Source organism: Lagopus muta, chromosome 2 (assembly GCF_023343835.1).
Source record: "Lagopus muta isolate bLagMut1 chromosome 2, bLagMut1 primary, whole genome shotgun sequence".
Taxonomy (NCBI): Eukaryota; Metazoa; Chordata; class Aves; order Galliformes; family Phasianidae; genus Lagopus; species Lagopus muta.
In genome coordinates, this window is record NC_064434.1 from 97,832,842 (window position 1) to 97,858,405 (window position 25,564).

At 38.1% G+C, this 25,564-nt stretch overlaps 1 protein-coding gene across 10 annotated transcripts in view; it reads right to left on the reverse strand.

Annotated features, from left to right (window-relative positions):
- The window catches only part of CDC42BPA (CDC42 binding protein kinase alpha), a 156,313-nt gene that overhangs the window by 14,925 nt on the left and 115,824 nt on the right, over positions 1–25,564 (reverse strand). For 3 of the 10 annotated variants that reach the window (XM_048936763.1, XM_048936757.1, XM_048936762.1), the window contains 14 exons: positions 20,142–20,261; positions 19,408–19,488; positions 18,077–18,182; positions 17,210–17,346; positions 16,782–16,921; positions 15,993–16,074; positions 14,656–14,872; positions 13,724–13,786; positions 12,578–13,171; positions 10,593–10,690; positions 9,519–9,603; positions 7,891–8,014; positions 7,333–7,450; positions 204–389 (listed from right to left, as the gene is read on the reverse strand). In XM_048936763.1, coding sequence (XP_048792720.1) covers positions 204–389; positions 7,333–7,450; positions 7,891–8,014; positions 9,519–9,603; positions 10,593–10,690; positions 12,578–13,171; positions 13,724–13,786; positions 14,656–14,872; positions 15,993–16,074; positions 16,782–16,921; positions 17,210–17,346; positions 18,077–18,182; positions 19,408–19,488; positions 20,142–20,261 — 2,151 coding nt within the window. The other 7 variants (XM_048936767.1, XM_048936764.1, XM_048936761.1 and 4 more) reach the window with 5 other exon arrangements.

Below are 25,564 nucleotides of genomic sequence, written 5' to 3' on the forward strand. Positions count from 1 at the left end.
TCTGTTTATCTGTATCTGTTTTTTAGCTCATCAGAGCTGTTGAAAGACCACAGCCGGTAGCAGAAGACAAATCAGCTGTGACAGAAGAAAGTGAACAGGCGAAGGAAACCACTTTCCAAGGGTTTTTCTCCCATGTTAACAGCCAGGCAAAAGGAAAACCACACAGTGTTAGTAGAGTGAACACCTGACCCAGCCATCCATACCCTCTGAGTCATAAAGTTTGGAGTACCCAGGGCAGAGCACGGAGGCGGGGAAAATGCAGTGTTTATGGAATCGTAAGAGAGGAATTTTTCAGCTGAATTAACAGTCATGTGGTAGATGTGTTCAAAGTTGCTCGGAGAGGAGATCAGACGGGAGTGATGATGAGGGAATTGATAAGGGGAGCGCTGCTATCAAAGACAACAGAGAGAGAAAGCAATGAAGGATGGTTGTACAGGTTACACCAGCAACAGCAGTCTGCAAGAGCAGTCAAACGGACAGCCGAACAGCAGCCCTGCTCACTCGTCAGCACGTGGGTTCTTACATTGTCACCCCCAGTCCTCTGAGCACCTTCCTTACATGGTATCACATGGGCCTGCTGCCCTTGCTGTTGCTAAAACATTAAAAACAAATAAAACTTTTAACTCATTGGGAATCGATTCTAATATTTATTATAATTTGTATTTCAAAGAGCACCACAGCTGTAGAAGGTGCTTTACAGACAGTTGAGAAGCAATCAGTTCCCTGCCTTGAGGAGCTTACAATCTAAAACAGACATAACACAAAGGAAGGTGAGCACAGGTGAGATGGAGTGGGGAGAAAAAAAGATGAGAATACACAACAGTTAAAGATTGTAAGAGATTTCCTTCTGTTTTTCATGCATTTTAACGGTTCCATTAAAATTAAGTATCACCCGTACAACAAACACAGAGTATTTCTAACGGGAGTGAACAGTGTTTCGACAGGATAGGGACACAGACTGGGTGGGAAGGTAAACTGGTTAGTCAGACAACGGGGACAATTTACTCTGTTGTAGACACACAACACAAGGCCTACATCCTTCTGTGTGATCACTGAGCCTTACAGTGCTTTAGTGAGGCGTTCAGACTTTGCTCTGCCATCTGCTTGCTGCAGAAGTGTATGCCTTTACCAGATAAGGTGCAAAAGTGCTGGGAAATTCAAACGTTTTTAACAGGTAAACTGAGCAGTGTGCTCCCAAAGTGTGACATAAAAGGAGGAGAAAACTAACCCTGCAGATTAAACAGGAACAATTTCTGATTGATCTCTACAGAATGTGCTGACACGAGTGCTCTTGTTATTAAAACTCACGTAAATCTAGATGTAACAGAAGTTTCAGGGCTTGATCTCACTCCCTGTGCCATCTGCACACTTCCTGCAGGCCAGCCTGATGTGTGGATGGTGCCCAAAGGCCACCAACAAATCAAAACACCAGATCTAATTTTCCCTTCCTCACGTGTAACTGATTTTATCACCTTAAAAGAAACAGATCTGGGTACCATTCAGAATGTTAGGACTTAAAAAACAAAAACAAAACAATATGGTAGAAATTCAGCTTACCCCTCTACTAAACCTAAGGCACTACTTTTTGTATGTGGAATATACTGAAGTTTGAAAGAACATTAAATAACATTCCAATACATATTAGCAAACATTATTGTTATTGTTCTTCATTTCCGTCAGCTGGTAAAATCCAACTTTGTTGTTGGTTTTTTTGTATTTTTTTTTTTTTTTTAATGCACAGGTATTATGAGGCTTTGCATGTTAAATGAAACATCAATTACCACATTATGGCATTTAAGACATAATACACATTAGGTTGTTATTAGAAAGTTTAGCAGCATCTAAATATGAGTACTAGAACCCACCATTCTAATAATGGTCTATGAAAGCAGACTTTGGCAAGTCACCTGCTACCAAGAGAACAGCAGCAAAGCCAGCTACATTCTTAAAAGCCAATGAGGGAGAGAAGGGAGAGTCTAAAATCGCAAGCTGAAAAGCAGAGGGTGGGCCAACTGCAGACCATGAAGATATTTAGCCAGCATTCATGAATGTGAAGAAGCCACGATATACGGCCACATTTTAAAAACAATCCTTGGAACTCTCTCCACAGACTCTGCCATTAGATGCATGCATGCGGCTCCCACTTTCTTTAAAGAATACCAAATATATATTTACTCTGAAAGTTTCTCACTTGAAACAAGCAAAGCTTCACACATAATCTGTAATGGAAGTATAATGGCTCATGTATGATGAGATCAAACTGAAGCATCATGTTCAAATATAATGGCAGTTGAGACTAGCTGTTGTATGTAAAATACTCAGGCATGCAGAATATGAAAGCAAAATCAATCCTGTAAATCTGATGTGCACAGAGAGGTGGTCTGTGCTGCAGTTAGTGCAGTTCCAGATTTCAGATCTTCACTACAAAGGAGCATCCACGATAAAGTGGCTTCAAGGGACAAGAGGGCAGAAGGGAGGCCAGACTGTACGGCCAGCTAATTGGTGACAGGCTGCTAGGGAAGAAAAACACGTACAGAAATAAGTTTGGGGATATACTAACATGAACCATTCTAAATTGTACACAGCAAAACAATGACCCCAATCGAGTATCCATGTCAATAAAATACAAATCTGTACTGATTACAGCTCTGCAAACAGCAATTAAGAATTTCTAGTTCCTGCTATGCTGTAGCTCACATCCTTGCTTGTCAAAGCCAGACTCCTAAGTTACTGCTAGCGATGAAGAGAAGAAGGATGCAAAGTTGTCTGAGCCTCAATATATATTCGCCTTTAATTGTGATCTCATTCTGAGCTTTGGGCATATTCATTTCTGTGTAAACACAGGACTATGCTGAAGACAAGAGTGTCCATCACACAGAGACCGTAGGACCAGGTGAATAGGCTGCAATTTGCCATAAACACATCTTACTGCTCATGTCACGAGCTTGTTACATACCAAGACTTTGGAAACAACACACAGAGAAAGCAACTTTTCCCCTCGAGTGGCTGCATCAGCAAGGACATTCACATGCAGACAGACATGCTGTGCATACGGAGGCATCTGTTTAGTACACAGCACATCAAACAGACAGTAACCATATTAAACTCTCCATTTATCTGATTTTCACTTTGTACTCTCACAATTCAAATCAAGCTCTCTGAAGCTGATCTCCTAGAACACATTACTAAGGACAGTAGTAAGCTGCCAGCCAGCAAACTTCTGTTGGCCCTGCATCCAGGAGGCAGTGACCTGCCCTCCTGGTACACTGCAGCCTGCCATGCAAAGGCTGCTGTTACCATTTTTAATGCCATGCTCTGTTCAATTCTAGGCACTTTGCCTGGAAAAGGTAGCAGAAGCAGGTTAGTGGGACTTGCAGAGACAAGTTTTGATTGGATTCATTTCATGTATACATATATATCTATATTATATATGCATATATATACACACTAAATATACATATACACACTATGTATATAGTGTGTATCATAAATAAAAATAAATAAATGAAAATTTAAATTGTCACTTGCTTTAGAGTTCACCCATGGGTGCTAGATAAAAAGTAGGCTGTTAGTTTGTGACAATCATTCAGTGCAGAGATTAAAATATCCATTCTCTATCAAATCCTATTAACAAGGACCTTTCTGCCTACATAATACTACACTGATTCCATGAAAACTCATGCTGGATGAACAAATTCCTATCAGCAGACCCAGCCAAATCTGAAGTTGCTCGAATAAGTCAAGAAGAAACAGCAAAGTGAAAAAGGCTTGGTCCATCATTTTCATTCACTTTCTGCATTCCATAAACAACATCGACTAAAACAGTTGGATGATGGCAATTTGAGAAAACCATTGACCTTGCACCACTTGTTCCCCCTAGTGGCAGCACCCTTCCAATGTAAAAATGTATTTCCTCATCCCCTTCAGGCAAACAAAACGAAGCATTCCCAAAGTAAAACACTGCAATTTTTCCCACATACCTTCAAGGATAAATACCTTTTCTTCTGAAAAATTAAATCCTATTTAGTACATAAAGTAGATACTCTTGCTGCAAAATAATCACACATGCTAAGAAACAAACAAAAAAAACCTAAACTCCTCACCATTTGGAACAGGGCTTGAATCTATTGAATTAATTTTACGTCTTTGAAAAGAAACTGTCCCACAGATGGGCTGTATGTAAGACTGGATGAGTATTCTTTACGTCACATATTGACTTTCCAGGGAATGTCCTATATCCATCCTCCCTTTTTATTCTTTTTTTTGTGTGTCTTTCCAATAAGACATTGGACTCAAAATATAATGTCAGCTGCAAACACAGCTCCTTGTCCTCTGTTTTCATGCCAGAGGAAAAAAAGGAGGCAGCTTGGATCAGACTACACCAAGACTTAGTCCAGTCAAACACCTTACAGGAAATTGGTAGAAAAGAGAAAGCTGCCTGGGCAGAATTTTAATTGTGACAGTTTTTCCTAATCTCAAGTTACACTTTCAAGTTCACCTACTTCTAAGTCCCATGGTTGGTGCTGTACTGGAAGGAATACAAACAATGACACGGCAAGGAGCTACTGGGATAACAGACATCAAATCTGCTTTACCTGCAGTGACTTCTGCAAGCATTAAGACTACTTGCAACAAGGGAGTTTTCAGTAGTAACTTTAGAAAGAAGCTGTAGCAATCAACTGAATGCAGAAGCCAATTCTATACTGTTAGCACATTCTATTGTTTCTTCTATAGCATAGAAAGTGACTCCTAGATTTCTTTTAAAACATCATGTTGATGGCAATAAGCAAAGTACCAGCTGTATCTCCAGACAAGACCTTTGACCCAACACAAGACTTGTGTAACTGGAATGAATTTAAAGCCAAAAGCCATTTAATGATGACACAGCTGAAGAAATATTAATCCAGGTGAGAATCTGGAAAACCTCCAGCTGCAGGTAACATTATTCCTTATTTTACAGTTGATAGATTTGGGCAATGTTTTGATTAAGAGTCTTCTCAACTTTTGATTCCCACGAACTTTCAACAATTGTGTGAAGTATGACATCTTCTAGCAGTAGTAGTTTATTTTCTTTGATAAGGAAAAGCCAGAAGTATTTGAAGGAACCCAGCAGAAAAGGAAGAGTTAGAAAGAAGTCTGGATTTGCATTTGCCCTGAAGCAAATTATCATTATTTGTTGAACACTGTACACATACATATACACAACCAGGTGAGAGAAAGTCAGCCAACTTCACTTGGATTTGTCTTGTGTTTTCTAGAACCAGCTCTCTCCTTTTCATTTTTAGTTCATTTATAAACACACACATATACACAAAACGCTGCTCACTGCTCACTGCACTGAGTCTTATTGGCTTTTCTAAGTGTCTCTCATGAGATTTAAAGGAAATCCTTTCCCTTCCCTGCCTATCCTCATACAAGTAACAGCTAGTGCCAAAAGGGTTCATGTACAAGATGAAGATCTTAAAATACAGTGTAACATAAAGCACAGTTTTTTGCAAAAGTGAGATAAAACCAGAAGATCCTAAAACCATGATCTACTGCAGCTGCAAGTTTTCTTTTCCAGTCTTATTGTTACTTCTGCTAGATACTGAAAAGCCCTCCTACCTCCTGCCTTGACTCCGAGCAATAGTGATGATCATTTTAGACAGCACTGCTAGAGTGATTGTACAGTGGCTTAGGTTAGAGGGGACCTTAAATATCATCTAGTTCAAACCCCCAGTCGTGGGCAGGGCTATGCCCCACCAGCTCAAGCTGCCCAGGGCCCATCCAACCTGGCATTGAGAGCCTCCAAGGATGGGGCACCCACAGATCTGTGCAGCAGTGCCAGGGCCTCATTGCCCTTTGAGTAAAGAATTTCTTCCTAACATCTAACCTAAATCTTTTAGTTTAAAATAATTCCCCTTTGTCCTATCACTGTCAGATAGTGTAAAAAGTCAGTGCCTTCCTGTTTGTAAGCTCCCTTCTAGTATTGGAAGGCCATACTGAGGTCTCACAGGAACCTTCATTTTTCCAGGCTGAACAAACCCAACTCCATTAATCTTCCCTCTTAGGAGAGGTGCTCCAGCCTTCTGATCATCTCCTCTAGACCTGCTTCAACAGCTCCACATCCTTCCTGTACTGTGGTGGCCTCAGGCCTGGACACAGTACTCCAGATGCAGCCCCACAAGGGCAGAGCAGAGAGGGACCATTCCCTCTCCTCTCCATGCTGGCCACTCCGCTTTGGATGAAGTCGAGGACACTGATGGACTTTCAGGTTGCAAGCCTGCTGCTCACATCTACCTTTTTGTCCACCAGAATGCTCAGGTCCTTCTCCACATGGCTGCTCTCAAGGAGTTCTTTTCCTAGTCTGTACTCATATCTGGGATTGCCTTGATCTAAGTGCAACACTTTGCATGTGGCCTTGTTAAATCTCATTGGATTCTCATGTGATCACCTTTTGGGCATGTTCAGGTCTCTCTCGTTGGCATCCCATCCTTCTATTTAGTCAACAAATATGCTACGTGCCTATGTCTTATGGAGGTACTCATATTACCTATTAGTATCATATAATCTGATCTTTCTTACAGAGTTCATTATCATATCCTGAATCACATCTATCATGAATGAATTTAGAAAGCAATACATAACACACAAACAATATGCTCAACATAGCTACAAGTAAGCTGTATGATAAAATCCTAATATTAATTCACCTGTATTTCAGCATAAACTACACTAACTTCAAGGAGAGTATTTCCTAAATAAGGCTATGTAGAAACAGACATGTGTGCACTATGGTTAATATTCAAGTAAAAAGTTCTGTTTCACTGATAATAATTAATTTGGAAAGGAAATGAGAAAATAGCATCTTATTCACAGAAAGAAATTTGGTTACTATATATTGTTAAACTCCCACAGTTTCACTGTCTAAGGAGAAGAGGTTTGAAAGAGAGAGGCTAAATTGGATGTAAGGACGAGAAGAAAGGAACTTACAGTAATATAGTTAATGAAGAAAGGAATTTCTCTTTCCATTTCCATACAGAATCCTGGCACAAATCCTCTTAATTGTGTATCTTTTTATGTGTTAAAAAAAACTATAATCAGCACTGAGAGACCAATCTGTCTTAAAACCCAGGAAGCATTAGGCATTCCTTCATTCACTCTCAAGTGTTATCCTTTTCATTTAATCACTAACACCTCAGCATGTCCCATGTCATTTACCTAGTTACATTGCCACTGATATGAAACAGATCAAACACTCTCAACATACACCCAAAATTGTAGTTGTTTTTCTTTTTCTTATTTGTAGCCTCTTTTGAAGTAAGTCACTCTCACATATACTTCTGCACTTACCATTGGAAGGTCTTTGAGAATCTGTATACCATCTCCAGGACCCATATGTGCTATGTGGTTAAAATTAGTTGGGTTAGAAATTAATTTATTTCTCATTTCTGGATCACGTAGCATCTCCCTGGAAGAGAAAATACTGTTCAGGAATCTTATTCAAGGTGAAAATAGCCATTTAAAAATAGTTAAGCTTTGATTATCAGCTATTTTTAATGGAAATTAACTATTTAGCCATTTTAACAGTAATAAATTCTCCCTGTCAGCACTGGTATGGACAGGTTTTCACCTTGAAAAGACCTATGGCCCAGAACAAATGAATGCTGTTTTGCAAACAGCCCATATACCCAACAGCTACCATTAAAAATACACAAACACTAAGAGCTGATAAAAAGCTCTGTAAGATGAGCAAGAGCAGAACTCACGATGCTGTATTACACCTACATATTGCACCTCTATACTGCATGTAGAAACATGCATTCCAAACAACAGCTGTTTCAGATAATGTGAATAAATAAAATCACTTGTGCAGCCAGTGCAGAAGTCAAGTACAGGTTGAACACTGACCTCCTCTGCTGCATCCTCTCCTCTTCTGGTACTCTGAATGAATAGCGGCGCTTGTTGTTGATGTTTCGAACCATTTGCTTCCGGCTGTTATCTGATGTTTCAGGAACCACCAGTTCATCACCCTCTGGAATCAATACAAAAATGATCCAATGGGCCACTTCACTGGGCATACATGGAATAATAATCCAAAGACATTTTCTCTGCTTTTGATAGTGCAGCACAGCACCCATTTCCCATGAATTTCCCTGAATAAACGCTCCTTGATATAGGAGTTTTCTTGATCACTTATTACTCTGTTACACAAAACCCATCTTAACCCATCTTCACATACAAGTTGCCACAACCATATTTTCCTCAAAATAGTACAGATTCTTTCAAACAAAATCTTTACCTTTCCTTTTCAAGGAAAACATTCTTGAAAAATCTTCAGTATGAAACACATGACATTATGAAACATGCTTGGACACATAAGCAAGCCTACAATGTGTCTTCTCACAGTGAAAACCGAGAGCTTGGAAACATTTAGGTGGGCAGGAAAGGATCTCAGTCCTCCTTCTCAAACTTTTTTTGGCAGCCTTCAGTGAAAGCCACTAAAAGCCTTGTTCTGCCAACTACCTGGAAACTCAATGCAATATCCTGTTCCATTCATTTCCTCAAATATTTAAACTCTGATATTTTTTGCTGTAACTGTGGGAAGAGGGAAGATTTTTATTCCATATGTGTATGTCTGGCAAGGCATCTTCAATAAAAATGTGCAATGTGCAGCAATGATCATCATACAACAGGAATATCATTCTGAATGAATGCTGCAGCTGCTCTGCCTTCTTTTATACATACTAAGACTAAGGTTAAATTTAATATGCTTGAACATATCCAGCAGCTAGTGCTGAGAACAAGAATAGTTTTTGTATGGAACTGAAACCTCCTTTTTCCCTAAGATCAACTGCAGACTTCATGACACATCCACCAAATTGTTCCTCTCAGTGACTGCCACTCCTTTTGCACTAATTTGCTCACAGATGATTTAAGCAAACAATGAAACACTGTCAACAACAGTATGTTTATTTCCACTACCTTCAGAATAATTGCTAAAAATACACACAGCTTTTGACTGCTAAACTGCGTAGATCACACCTCTCACTTAAGTAAAGCATATTACTCAGTTTTATGCTTTTGAAGTGTGTTCCAACAAAGAAAAAAGGCCAAAAAGACTCTTAGCGTAAGTTCACTTTGGCACACAATCATGTATGGCCCTAATTAGAAGTTAAGAATATATAAAACTATACTTTTTTTTTTATCCTTGGGAAAGGCTTCTTTAGGTCAAGTATAGTATTCATTTCTATCCAGCGCTGCCAAGGTAACTATTAATCCTTAAACTATGAAGGCATACGTAGATGTCATCTTGGCATTTAATACTAGATCTGGGAGAAAAACTCATCATTCTCTTATTCCCAGACTTTTACAAATTTTCAGTGCCTATTTAGGAGGAAAAAAAAAAGATCAGACTACCTGCCTGTGAGACAACTGTATCGTTACAACTACTGTGGAATCCATAAGCATGGCTCTCTCCCAGAATGCTCTTTCTAAACAAAAACTTTCATGATGAAAAACAGCTCCTCTTTACTTACCTGCCATTTTGTTTTTGAAATATATTAATCTAACCGTCTCCAAACCTAAAAGGTTGAGTGATCCTTCTGTATTCAAGGGTCGTACCTGAAGCAAGGAAAATCAGCTTTTTAGTAACTCTACTTATATAGCACATCTTCTTCTAAAAGCTCCAAGGAGCAATATAAACTTCATAAACACAGTACTGTTATAACATCAACCAGGCAGCAGAACAGTGTAACTGTACAGAGTAAAGTTTGCTTCAAAGAAGAAAGAGAGGCTGGAGGAAGCAGTGTTTTCCTCTCTCATGACACATGCATGCTCTCAGAATCAAGAGTTGTGAGTCATTAAATCCTCAAAGCTGAGGTAAGGGCAATTTTAGATTTTAAACTCCTGTTTGGAGATCTAGAACACAGAGAGCTGCCTAAAATTCTCTTTAAAGACACAGGTTTAACACCATTCCTACCAGCATTTATATAAATATTTCCATAAGAAGCCTACTTCATGTAACAGTATAGTTTTATCTAAGATGTGCACAATCCACTAAGCTGTGCCTTTGGTTTGTGTTAGTATCATGTCACAATTACACTTTTTGACTTGTTAAGACTATATATAGATTGCTAAAACCTACTAATATTTTTGACCTACAGCTTCATAAGGAAACAACCATTCCACTCTTCAGCTGTGTTAGAAACAAGCCTTTCTCTCTCCAGCTTTAAATAGAGATTCAGTTGGAAGGGACCTACAAAGATCGAGTCCAACTGCCTACTTCAGTCAGAGCATTCTACCAAGGGTATTATTCAAATGCCTCTCCAACATGGATAGGCGTGGGGCATCAACTACCCTGGCTATGAAGCCTGCTGCAGCTGTAAGACCTCCTAAAAGTTAAGGTAGTGCCAAGTTTTCAAAAACTGCTTCCATTCGATAAGTGATCAAAACCTGACAGAATTCTGGCTGCAATACTTCTTTTAATTCAATCACGTTTAAAACAGGCAGTTTTAATGACAACCTCTAATGTCCTTAAAAACAGCACCGTGTAACAAAGAAATATCACAGTGCAGCCATATTCTTTAACTGATACCAAAACAGCAAGTTACCTTTTTGAGAGGAATAGTCTGAATCCACTCCATGGAGTTCACGTCAAAGATATCAATTGCATTTTCGCTATACACAGAGAGGTATGGTGCATTGTAACCTGAGACGGAACGATAAATTGTCATGTGCTTTTAGACAGGGCTGGTGATACACAACTTGTCAGGGTCTGACCATACTACTACTACTAAGAAACACACAAAACAAAACTACAATCCAACAACAACCTTGGCTTAAAAACATGTTATAACTACAAAGAAGATCATGAAATCTATTGTAAAAGCAAACCAACATCAACACAAAACCTAAAACCATCAGAAGATTTTTGTTTTAACTGTGCAGAACCAAACTATTTTTACTGTATGGGGCTCCAATTTACATTGCCAAACACTAATGTGGTTCAACGTTTTTTTCCTCTAAAAATTCTATCTTTACGAGTTTTTAGTACATGATGTGTATTTAATTTATTGTTATTTAATAACCGTCACTTGTTTGAATGAGTTTGCTCTCTGGACTACATACTAAGTGAACATCAGTTGGAACTAAGCACCATGACATAGTGCTCATGTTTCCTTCTAGCTCTAATTCTCTTTTTGTGTTTTCCAGACCATAAAGAGAATTCTATGCTACTCATCTGGCACATGTCCCCAGCATGAAATTTGTTCCACTGGGACCACTAAGGAGAATTCAGTATTTCCATGTCGCCAAAAAGACTGCCATGGTCTGCCAAGAATAACAAAAGCACTGAATTTATGTTTAAATCTAACAGTTTTGCTACAAAATATACCTCTATTTTCAGTTGGAACAAAATCAAATTGCTTTGTTTATGGGCAATGAAAGAAATTCCACAGGTGTCAATGACACAAACATGTCATATATGTGAAAATATCTGTTTTTAAACCAAATGTAATATTTCATTTCGATTCATTCACTATTTGAGTACTGATACTGTAATAATCATGCTCTTGCTTGAAAAACAGAAGTGATACACAGCCTGTAAAAATGGATCCTTTCACATTCAGAAGAGGCTTCACTCAGACCAGGAGAAACATTCATCTCCCCCTGCAGCATGACTGCAGAGCTGCCACAACAAAGTAAGTAAGAAGCCTAAGACTGTGCTCAATTGCAAACAATCTGAGGACAAATTTGGCTACTCTTCAAGAACACTCAGAAAGACAACAAAAAGAGGAAGCTAGGCATTGCATTTTTTCCTCTGTCACACATATAAAGTTCCAACTTTAAAAATATATATATAATAAACACTTAACATATGTCTTTTTGGGAACTGTAATTTTGAAAAACATCAATTTTTTTTTCTTAAGGTTAGGAAATACATTTTCTACATTGCCTGTCAGATGTTGTATTCTGGAGAGGAAGAGGGAGTAAAAAATTCAAAGCTGAATTTAAAAAAAAGTGAGGAAAGAGAAAATGAACAAGAAACAAATTGAGAGAATGAAGGAGGAACATAAAAAGAAAAGAAAAAAATAACACAATAAGCAAGACTCTACCATTAAGAGAAAGACAAGTTAAACTATCAGATCCTGATGACAACAAGAAAGTTTGAGTTTCAATGCTGAGACGAAGTTCAATCAAATTTCAAGGTTTTAAACAACAACAGTCTAGTTTCAGTAGTAGTGAATGCAAACAGATCCCAGATAGCCCCTCTAGGACCCAAGGCTTTCCGCTGTTCTAGAGTACAGGCCATGAGTTTAGAAATCAGACATCGGGCAACTTACTTCAAGATCCAGACCTTTGATTTCTTTTTATGCTAGCTACAACAGCATATGTATGTTACAGAGTTTGCAAAGCCAGTGTAAATGAGATCAAGTTTAAACCCTCTGATGAGACTTAAAGCTGCTGACAGAGAAGCTGAGTCTTCATTTAACTGTTGGGCAATTTTTCTTGTATTTCACTTTCTGTGGATATTAATAGAAGCAGGGATCACTTCAATGTATAATAGCAAGTTAAAGTGACACACAGAGCAACTTACAGCAAGATGATGGAGTTGCAGGCCACATCAATTCTTGTTGTCTCGATCTTCGGCCCTGGCAGTCAACGTAAACCCCTACGCTGCTAAAACACAGCAGGTATTCTTTATTTGAGATTTCGACTGCACAGATGGCATCAGTTGGCTGCTGTGAGATAAATGATAGCGTGTGGTCATCTGGATGGAGCAGACTGTGTGGGCTGCCTTCTCCATGAAGGGGATGTTTTAAGAAACCTGACTGGTAGCCCACACAAAGTCGCTCGCTGAAGACCGACATCCACTGGACGTTCCCCTGGACTTGGATCTCCTTGATCTTTTTGTGACGCGTCTTACTCTGATTTAGTTCATAACAGAGGACCTGCCTTTTCATAGCTACACACAGGCATGTAAGGGCTCCATGGCGCACATGTCCAGAAACTATTGACTGGCAGCCCTTTGTTTCTGCCAGCTTATAAAACTCAGTCTCCCTTCCATCCAGGGCTGTCATAGGGAAAAGTCGCACGTGACGGTTTCGTCCTGAGATTACTGCAATGAGCTGTTCGCTTGGGATAAGCTCAATCTGATGAACCTTCTTATTATCACCAACACGGATTATCTCTACAATAAAACCAAACAGAAACACCACAATTCATGCATATCATGGTAAAATGCAAACCGATTAAAAACTCTGTTGGGTAAGCACAAGAAATTCCCTTTATTACTCCTTTGCTTTATTTAAATATACAACAATAAAAACTCGTATTTTAATGATTCCAAAACTGATAATGGCTGGATAAAATCTGACTCTTATCAGAAAAAGGGACAAGCAGCTGAAGTGTTATTAACAATTCATTTTAAAAATAGTCATGTCTCTACTCTACTGAAAGTGAGGTTTAATTTCCAGCACTAAGGAGGAGGTTACAGTGAAGACCAAGCCAGCTTCCTTACTGAAGTGAGCAGCAAGAGAAGAGAAGGCAAAAATCTTAGATACCCAAAACAGAAAGCACACAGAACAGTGTGATCTTGATCATCTGCTCTCGCATAGGGCTGCCCAGCTGGTAACACAATAAAACCAACTAAAATGGAACTGTGGATACTGAAAAAGAAAAAACCTTATGAAGTCAGTTTTCGATTATTAAGGGAAATTATTATCAGTTTCCAGTCTCTTACCGTCTTTGGTGACATGCACAACAAATAACCCTTCTTCATTCCCCAGTGCTATTCTTTCATGATCTACAACATTAATTAAAAAAAAAAAAAAGAAAATAGGTTATTTTTATTTCAAAGTACTTTTTCAACAAGTGTGATAATTCTGATTAACAGTTTTTTAATATCTTGAAATAAACAAAAAGCTTTAACCAACACAGCCTCTTTTGCCAGGTAACTAGTGACAGAACAAGAGGGAATGGCCTCTAGTTGCACCAAGGGAGATTCAGGTTGGATATCTGGAAGGACTACTTCTCAGAAAGAAGGCATTGGTCAGGCATTGGAACAGGTTGCTCAGGAAAGTGGTGGAGTCACTTTCCCTGGAGGTGTTTAAGGAAAGGGCAGATGTGGTACTTTGAGCTGTGGTTCAGAGGGCAATACTGGTGGTAGGTAGACGGCTGGACTTATCTTAGAGGTCTTTTCCAGCCTTAACGATTCTATGATCTACCAAAACTAAACAAAACATTGGAAACCATCCTGGCTTTCAAATTTCTAAAAAAAAAAACCCCACATTTTCCCATCTCTCCTGTTAGCAGATATAACACAAGAAACATTATTTTTAACAAATCACTCGGATATTTAAGTATACTACTGACACTGAAATAATTAAGACATCAAATTCAAATAATCTGAGTTCAACATTTTGTGTGGTTGCATTTAAAATTACTAAGCTCTTTCTCAACTCTCCAGTTCTCTCTCTGGACACAGAAGCAGACTATTGTAAAAATCAGTGATTCACGCCTATTTTATGGTTCTAATTTTGCCCAGCGAAGGAGTTGTCTCTACAGAATAGCAAAACTGCAATATCCAACTGTTAGCCAATATAGCTCATTATTATAAATGTGTGCGTATGGGGGAATGTCATTACTGAGCCAGATTTCTTATTTATTTCATACCTATGATTGCTGCTGACTGTGTTGTTTTGATGAGGGGTAAGGTGCTGTCATAAGCTTCTTTGGGAACATAGACTGAGCGGTCTTTGAGTTTGTTCTTCTTCAAGATTCTATGCAATTCATTCAGCACTCCTACCCACTTGCTTTTTTCATTCTCACCGTCTGTTAGAATCAGGATTGAACACTTATTACTGGTTGCAGAGAGTTGGGAAGCTGTGACCTGAAAAAATTTTAAATATATATTTTAAATCTTAAGCAATAAAAGATTTCATCCTGATCATTTATACAAGAATATCAAATGCATTTAGATGCTCCTTCAATTAGCTGTCTGAGCAAAAAATTTAACCTTACTTAATAGAAAAACTATCACAGAAAAAGCTAATGTGAGTAACTCAGCAAAATCTGAAAACTTTATTTTCTTACATGCATTTATACTCATTCTGTAATAAGGAAACACTCACTCTAAATCAGAGTGGTATTCATCTCAGTGATTTTATAACGTAGAGCATTTCTTACAAAGCATATCATATTTTTTAAACAATAGCTTTCACTGTTAATGAATGCAATAGGAATGGTATATACACAAGAATGATTTATGAAATTTTTCATGTACTTGGTACAACTGTAACAGATAAAAGTGAGAACTACTTTGGGATATTTATCTCCTCTCAGCATGCAGAGCAATGAATAGTCTGAAAGCAGGAAAGTCAAGGAGTGGAATACAGTGGTACAGAAAAGAAATGATACAGGAATTAGACACCAAAGATTTTTCAGAGGTCAAATCTTCAATTAAATATCCAGAACAGTAATAGAAAAAGTCAATGACGGCAAAATCCTCTGACACCATGCAAATGACAGATTTTCATGAATATGTTATGCTGGATTTCTGTAATAACTACCTGATGAGGTAGTTATGAGATCCAGTGCTCATGTACCAAGAATTAATATACAACAAAGGCTTCAGGAGTAACTCAACAAATCAAACTAAGAAGCAGAAAGCAACTCTGGGAAATGACAATGTAGAAAATCATGAACAAAAGAATTCCAAGTGATGAACAGAAAGCTCGTAAGATATAGGTCTTAATGAGAAGATTAGAAAGAAAAAAAAACCGGTGTAAAACAGAGATGGGTGCTATGTATCAGTGCTATTTTACCATGAAAAAATGTATGATACGCATGGATATAAGTACAGAGCTTTATGCATTGCTGCAGCCATGAATACCACACAGCCAGAACTTGCAGAAGTTAAACATTAGTAAGCACTCTGTGAATGCACATCGCACGTCACCGAGTGAAATCCTCTCCTTCTGGGTTAATAAGTTCAAGACACACATACTTACTCTAAAGATACAGGGGATATCTTTTCGATTTGCATGGATGACATCCGAAGCCAAGACAGAACTCACTGAGAATTCTTCATCCCTTGTGGAGACCATAAACATTATTGCAAAAGAGTTAAACAGAGTCAAATCTGTGTATTCGTTGTTGCTGTGTGCTTTTTTTTGAACTTAATTTCCATAGTACCGATAATTTTGATTTGCTAATTTTTTTCTTTTTTCTTTTGCTAAGGCACAAGGAGACAGTACTGAGATCTAGCTTTTAAAGTCATTGCAACTTTTCCGGTTCTCTGCAGATGAAACACATACATGCTTTGCTACGTAACTAATTCCTGGTATATGCCAAAAGAAAAAAAATCTACTCCAGATACTTGTTTTTATGTCTGCTTAAATTTAAAACTTTTCAAAAATCAAACTACAAAGAAGACACTGAAGTAAGAACATCCTTCCAAGTATTTCATAAAAATCCAAACACCCTAGAAGTTTTAATGTATTCAATTATAGCTTACATGTCCTCTCAACCCTCAGTGACATCAGCAGCACTTCAATAATGCTGAAGATGAACAGGGTACAAATCCTTCTGCATAAAAAGTTATACTAATTTTAACCACAAAGATCAATTTATCTTCAAAAACTCTATCCAACCTGAAAAGAATATAATCATCTTCTTTATGCATTCCAGATCTTCTACACAGCTCAGGAGATGAAATGTTGTACATGAAGTAGTAATGAAAGCTGAATTGCCACCCCCCACTCCCACGGCAAGCTCCAACTCAGCACCAAAAAGCTTACCTCATGTCTATGACCTGACTCACTACCACACTTGGCTGGGACGCTTTTCCTTCTGCTATGTCATACAGGAAGAGTTTAAAATCACAGATTACTGCCAGCGCTCTCTGCCAACCTTTCTTTACACCAGCTGGTTTTGGTACCTATAGCAAAATAAATTCTGATCACCTCTCTGTAACTTTGTGTGCAAAGATTAAACTTACAGTACAAAAATCACAGGATCATAGGTTGGAAGGGACCTTAAAAACCATTGATGTCCAAGCCCCTCCTGTAGACAGGGTTGTCAACCTCAAGAACAGGCTGTCCAGAGCCCTGTCCAACCTGGCCTTAAATGCCTCCTCAAAAATTACAATTCAATAATTAATAGTTTCACTCCAGAAAGCAAAAAAAAATTTAAATTAAGTGCCCAAGTGCAGCCACCTGATACTTACTCGGACATGTCCTTCGTAAGCTGTTCCTATACCTTTCTGAGGATCTATTCCCAAAGGGCCCTTAGTCTGTTCAGGAGGAATTGGACACACTGCAGGGGCCTTGTCTGCACAGGTCACGTGGCAGGAGAATCCACACACTTGTGAAGAGGAAAAGGAACAAATGGGTTTAATGGTTATTTCCTGCAATGCAAAAGCTATCATAATGATGACAACATAACGCTTTTGGTTTTTTTGCTAGCAACCAAATATTTGTACTGAATTTTGCTACACTGAGACAGAAATGTAAATTCATGCACATGGTCTGATATGATCTGAATTCAGAGCTGTGTAGTTTCAGAGCTGTACGGCTATAGTCTGGTTTCATTCAAGTAAGAAAAATTAGAAGTTCATATTGAAATAATTTCCCTATGATCTTTTTTCCAGGCCCATCTTTACTAGTAAACAAAAAGCTGGCAACTCTACTAAGTGATGTATGTTATTCTGTGAATATACAAACCTAGTGCAAATCAGTCCTAAAAAGAAACAAAATTGGTACTAAATAGAAAAGCTGCCTTACACAATGACCTCACATAAGCAAGGCTTCTGTCAGCACACTTAACCACTGACTGTGGCCCTGTAATGCTATTTTAAATAAACTCAACTGAACTCTTCTGCCACCAACCAGAATTAGTATTTTACCAGATAACTTGGTAATCTTTTACATGAGATGTTCAAAGTATTTGACTTTCACTATTAGCAGATGGCAGCATATGTATATATTCTGTTATTCATAATGTGAATAGAAGACACCTGCACTCTTGCACCACAACATTCATTGAACAATCTGCATCTGTATGAATTTCAGTTCCCATTTCCTGCCTTACTTACCTTCACAAGTGCAGCCCTGCCTTATTAAACCAACCATCAGAGATGTGCATTGATTGCATTTTGTTGGAGTATTAAATGATTTCACTACAAACTGGTGGGCTTTAGGCTGTGAAAAAAGCAGAAAAGGATGTTAGTACCTGCAGTGCTTCTGAAGAATAGTTATTTTTTCACAGACATAAAGGTGTTTGCTGAAGTGAGATCTAAGCTCATAGCACAGGCTGCAAATACCAATTATCAAGGCTTGTTACTAATAACTTACCATCCTCTGTAAACAAAGCCATTGAAAACAGACATTCTGGATGAGGTATGTAATGGTCCCAAATAAGAGAATTGTGAAGGTTACCTTAATAGGGAGGTACTCTAAAATTTTATTCACTTTCCTGATTTTCACAGCATGTATCACAGATAAGGGCTCCAACTTCATACTTAATAGCAGTTATACTGTTAGAATGGAAGCTTTCTGCCTACAGACAGCTTTCTTATTTTGAAACTTGCAGGGAAACAGTAGTCTTAAAAACCAATGCAGTAAAAGTAAGAAGATTCTACAGGTAATATAGTAAATATGAAAAACAATCATTACTCACTGTTTAAGCAAAACATTTGCAAAAATACAATGATGTGCACAGTTAATTCTGTTTTGCATGATTCCACGTGCACACACATAATATTTTTAATCTCTCTAGTAAGATGTTGTCAACAGGCCAACTGCAAATTAATTTCAACAACTGACATAAAATCAGCTTTTATACGGGCAAAAGCCAGAAAACAGAAAAAATTAAATTCCTTCTCCCAGTGCTGCAGTGCTGAATGTTGTGCTCACTCTGTGTTGCTTACCAAAAAATTCCCCCAAATCGACGGTTTCATTTTAGGCTCAGTCTTTGCCCTTTGGAATATAATTTTCTAAGGCCAATCTTTAGGCCAATCTGAGACTGTCCCATAGTGACATGGATTTTACTGTATGCACAGGATGGAGGCAGATTAGTCACATAGATGCTGGAAAACAGTCTCCCTTGGAAATCTTTCTTCCTTTCATATTCTGGTTCATTTATGTCTTTCTGAAGTTCAAACTCGTAACCAAATACATTAACATATTGGTAATTAATATCAATGTGCAATATAATCAAATATAATAATCAAATGGCTGTGTGCTGTTAGACTGGAATGCCTACTGTAAGTCATCAACACCACATAACGTAAGAATCGTGCTGTTAAATTTTAGAAAGCAATCAGCTTCTGCACTAAGAGAGCTCTCTCGAGACCCTTGAAGCTGTGGCCCAGGGGTGATATTTTTTCCCTTACAATACAAAACTCACAGACACATGACTGAATACCTTTGGTGCAGAGAGTCCCGATCCAATATATGCTGTCCGCATGGTTGGTGTGTGAATTGACCGAGGAGGATGATCTGTAACCTGGATTAGTCCCCAAAAGATCAAAATGACATCAAATACACACTATCAAAGACTGCTTGAACAAAATAAAAATATTACAGTCTGCCATCTCCTCCATCCCCAGATATACAAGCAAAGAAACCAAACTGACTAACAAAGTATGGACACAGGAATACACATCTTGTCATTAAAAAGATGTGTGATTTTCATTTCTTAAATGTCTAAAATTATTTTGCATAATCTCCATTTGATTATTTTCTAACACAAAATAATCAGCAAATGTAATCTTTTAAGAGGGAAAGGGGATACTTTATTACAGTTGCAGAGACTTGCCAGTATTTTGTACTGGTAAGACTTTCATCAAGGCTCCATAACATGCTCTTATGAAGTGCAATACAACATTAACTTTGCACCAATATTTTTAAAGTATTCATAGCTAAGAATACATTATGAAGAGAGATTGTATCTAGTAACTGATTTTACAGTCCCCATCCTCAATCAACTAACCAGATGTATAAGGTCCCCTACATACAGCTCACTGCTCATGCAGCAGAAGGCTGTTTACAAGGTCCTATACAGTCTCTGCAAAATGATGAGTTTAGTTCTAAACAAAAAGACTTGCTAGAGCAATTTTTATATGAGTACTCCTTAAACAAAAAGTCAACTCCCAGTACCTCGATTGGTTCAATTTCACTAGCTGTAGAAGGAGACCTTGATCTTGAATGGAGGTGAGACTTGCTATCTTCATCCCGTGATGGCGTATTGGATAACGTGAAGTTCTCAACTGAATCAATCTAGGAGAATAATTCCAGAAAGAAAAAAAATAATCAAAGGCATCACTAAAACAGAATTCTTAACTCTTACCAAAATAAGATAAGGAAGCAGTAGAATTCCTAAGAGAGAACTGAGAGAGAAAAATTCAGTTTTAAGCGACTTCTTAATCAAGCTACAGAATTACAACAAAAATTACTAACTATGAATACATTATGGCTTTGGATGAAAGGTGAACACATGCATAAGATCTGCTAGTTCAAGGGCCTGAAAAATACTCAAGCAGATTTGTAATTCAGCACTTTTAAGGAATATTTCCTAATTGCAACTCTTTTTTGTCAATCAGTAAGAGAGATCTGTTAGGAACGAATTCCCATATAGCCTATGAAAATCACTGCGACCGTATTTAGAATAAAATTAGAAGAAAAAGTAGAGCAAATAATGCATCTCCTTAAATCAGTGCTTCACGGAGAATTGAGGTTTTTTGTACTCCATCTGAACTACAAAAAAAGGAAAATAACTATTAGGAATATAGTTTCTCCAGTGGGCTGTTTTCCTAGACTTTGATATACAATGAAACTAAGCCAAACACAGAATTATACTGACAGCGTAGTATGCATGTTCCTCTGAAAGTAATGCCTCTTATTTATTTCCATGGAAGCCACAACAGATACAAAGAGCACAATAATGCAGTTTGATAGAGCACATGCTCAGCTACAAAAGACTCTTTTTCAGCAGTCAGCACCACCAGCTCTGCATTTTCACCAGCAATGCACAAGACTCTGCATGCTGTGCTTGTAAAAATCTGCATTAGCAGAGGTGACCTCTGCTGTCACTGCCACCACCATCCACAGCCTCACCGTGCTCACATCCATTGTATTCAGCAAGCATTGATGAATGTCAATGGGTGCCATTTTTTTTCTGCATGATGGAACTCAAGGACACCCCTTTGCTCCATGCACACTTCCATGTCAGATGCCAATTTGTTACGCTGCCCCTCTGCTGCCATCTGTTGCACAGCAACAAAATGTAATGGAATATTGGTGGGAAGGTTCAATCTCCGTTGCCATCCCACCAACATCTGCCTCTGACGTGGTAGGCCAACATAATAAAATAGGAGACATTACTTTTGGAGCAGCCCTCATATGAGTATGATTTGATGTCCTATAAAACAACTTTAGAGTCTTTAAGAGAATGCAAAATTCTTCATTGAAAATATGACATCTCCACATCAAAGTTTTCTTTGTTAATTTCAATTTTATGATTAAAGTGAAATGAGGATGCTTTTCTCTCCTACTAATAAAACTAAAAGCTGGAGGCCTACAGATGGCTCCACTACCTGTTGGGCTTTTCTGAAGCAACATTATCAACTGTTAATCATTGCTAAGGATTTGGCTACTTTGTGCACAAAATAAAATCTGCAGCAACTTTTACAGATTTATTTGAATATTCCAATTATTTTTTTTTCCTCATTTGTCACTGACATCAGAATAGGAATTCCAAAAACTTTACTGCTTTGTGTGTATAAAACATAATACCAAGCCAATCTTATACATGCATACGCTGTTCTCAAGAAATTAACCATGGTAGTGAACAGGTGCAGATGAAGCTCTCTTGTTGTTTGTTTTTGTTTTTTTGTTTATTTTTCAATTGTAGTGAGTTAAGTTTAATGGCTTCTTTGCCATAGCCTTCAAAAAAAAAAAAAAAAAAAGGCTCATCAGCTTAATCAACACAGGCATATTAAAATGCATCTTCTCTCTGTAGTGAGAACAGACTTTCTCACCATGCAGTACACCTGTTTTCCACACACAGATCACGTATCTCAAGCACTGAGGCAAAAAATAGCAGTAAAGCAAACATTCTGAACACTGATTTATCGGAAGCAAATTATAATTGGAAGCTTTACCCAGCATCAGAAGCACTTATGAATCCTTAGACAAATTAAGTATTTTAAACTTTTTATTTTAAATAAATAAATAAAGCCTAAAGATGTGATAACGTGACATGTAAACTGTCTAACCTCAAAAAATCTAGCTACTTCTTAACAGCCTTATTTAAAAAATAAACCCAGTGAGTAACCACTGGAAAATTTTTCATAGCAAGAAGCAGATGTTCCTTGTCTTCTGTAAGTTAAGTCCAGAGATCATATCTATAATTGCATAAACATTTCCACATACTCAGAAGGTCCTCCCTTCAAAGTAGCATCTGCATACCAAACAATTTTCGCGGTGTCTGTTAAAAACTTTGGTACCAGGATAATAATAAATGATGGAACTATTCTGGAATGTCCTACAAAGCCTTTGTGGAGCAAAATCAACTGCTGAACTAGTTACAAATCTATTTTTACTTAGCTTATGAACATAAAAAGCCCACAAAACAGACAGAACCTGATCTACTATTACTTAGTTTGAAGGGAATTTAACCACCAACTTCACTGTAGAAACAGAGCCATAAGCTGTAATGCTGCAGTAATCTTCAGGTTCTTTACTTCAAGGAGAAGAAAGTTACAGAAGCAACTGAACTCAATTTAAGTGGCTCATATTAACATCACTAAAATTAGTTTTAAGCCAAGATAAGGAAAACAACATTTCAGATAAAATTGTAATAGCCTTGTTGGCTTCCACCACTCTGTGTCTGGTGGTCTATACAACGTCACCTGTGAAGGCCTGAGCCAAGGTTGACTACTGAGCAAACATATCTGAACTGGAGCCACAGTAGGCAAAAGCAAGCAGTTACTGTAAGCTTGCCCTGAACACAGAGATGTGTGTCTTGATTTACATATTTAAGGTAACTATTGGAGCTGTGTGTATCATAGTTTATTGAAAATTCATTATAAATGCTGTCTATACTTTCCTGTTCCTATTATCTTCTATACAAAAAAGAATCAAAAGAAGCAATGTGAGTTCAAAATGTGCACAGCATACCTAGTACCAGAGCAGTCTGACAAGGCATGGATAACACCAGGTTTTGAATTCCACTTTGCTTTGTGAAACACCATAGCTTAGCAGACTATAACACATACAACTCTGCTTTCCTTGTATGAATTTGTCCCGTCCTCTTCAACACTCAGTTTCCCTCTTGCTATTTATCTCTGTGCTATTTTCAATCACTTGCTATGATAGGCCTCCCGAATGCCAAAATTTATCTTCTGTAGGAAACTCTTACACACACCCTCTTCAAACAGACCCTCATTTGGCATGTTCTCATCCTGCTTATTTAACATCTCTCATCCTGCAGCAACCTGAACAGCTCTCACAATGAACTTCCACACTGAGATGAAAAAGTAGACAAAACTACAATGATATTCTGCACATGGAAGTATTACCAAAACAAATTATCCAAAAGCTTTTATTCCAGGGCTGTAAAACAACAAAAAGCACAGCAGCAGCAGCAGCAGCAGCAAAGAGCAGCAGCAGCACAAGACATGCAGACGATCCATACATTAAACGAAGGCATGTACATGACAGGCAAAAATAAAGGGCCACACAGAGTAAGACAGCCTCTTACACGTCTGCCTTTGTTAGCTGGAATACAGGAAGGAGAGCGCTTTAACAAAGAAAGGAGGAGAATATGTTACAAAACCAAACAGTGACACGGAAATCAGCTCAGTATTCATTGCTGTATGTTTGCAGGTGTAGTTTTTAGACACACACAGACATGTTCATTTTTAAAAGTATTTTCAAAACAGTATTCTGGGGCAACAAGCGGAAAGAAACATCACAGAAAGGAACAGTTATTATAAAGTTTGCATCTTTACACTGGACAGTAACAGTGAAACTGTAGGCTACGTTACACCAAAGCAGCAAAACTTGCAGTCAGTATATCTCTGTGTTCTGAACACGATGAATAAGGCAATCTCCTGGAGGAGCAATATAGCCAATTTAAAGTATCATTAAGGATTATTCTAAACTTCATTACGAATGTGCAGGTACAGTCAGAGCACTCTACTGTACTGACTATTTAAAAATGAAAATTGAGAACATGACTTATTCTGCTGTCTAAGATTTGTTTAGTTTAACTAAAATCCCACAGGATGATTTAAGAAAGCTATTTTGAATTCATAATGTGTTACAACAGGAAAAAATAATCTTTTACAGCAAGTGAAAAAAATTTTGTCAAGGGTAACTGGAATTCCATTTTACTATTGCTAAATAATCACTGACTCAACTTTAAACAAAACAACTTGATTGCTTCCATTAGCTGGTGAGACACACAAAGATCAACCTTTATAAAAAATAAAACAAGCTCAAAACCCACTGCTCAGCAGTGCCATTATCAGACACTTCCAGGGAACACAGCAGACTTCAGACCTATGTGATGCTACCAACAGCCTGCGATGCACAAGGCAACAAAGATGAAGATTTAGAAGAAAGTACAGCAGAGTCACTGAGGGTGACTGCCCTCCCACCAAAATCTGAAACCTCAGACAGCAAAACCTATTCCTGCTCCTCTTCACACTCTCCCATGCACACAGCAGAAACAAGGATCATTTCTGGACACATTAGCTTCTGCAACCATGAAGATTTCAGCACTAGTTTTGTAGATCTGATCAAGGATTGAGGATTTAAGGAGGAACAGCTGGAACAGCAGCGACTGTTACTCGGAGTACTGAGCTACTCATTTTCTTGCTCGGCATCTGCAGGCCACAGACAGTGAGATATCTATTTTTTAATTCTCTCCAGAGAAAACACACAGCTATTGTTTTCCTCACTGAGGCAATTAGCATTTACTGCAATCATTCTCAGGGATAAACAAATACACTATTTGGAAGGCAGAAACAGAATATGACACCTACCCAATAAATGTCAAATATAACCAGCAAGTCAAAATCAGCACTGCTTACAACCTGTCATTTTGTAATGAAGCACAGAGGGTGGAGATTCAATATTTACTGTGGGATCCTGATGACAGAAGAGACTTTCTTGAAAACCATCCTATATTGAGTCTAACCTAAGGACTTCTAATACTTCCCTGGACTTAATTTAAGGAGCCCATCCACTTTTCAGATATGACTGAGCATAGGTTTAGCTCTCCTTGAGATGCTACAGGAAACATTCAAGGTAACTACAATCAAAAAGAGACACTGAAAAGGGAATGGAGGTCATATCCAGTAAATACTCTGCTTTTCTTTTCTTTCATCTGGGGGGAGAGGAAGAGAGCCCTGATGTGGACAGAGAGAGGAGGAGCCCCTCGTTTTAAGTTCAGCCAAATATATGGACACTGAACCTACTTAATTAGCTGAACCATATAAACCACTCATCTTGACAACTGAACTAGGTATTAAGAATCCACGAATGAATCAAATAGTTGTCCAAGTAAAGAAGGA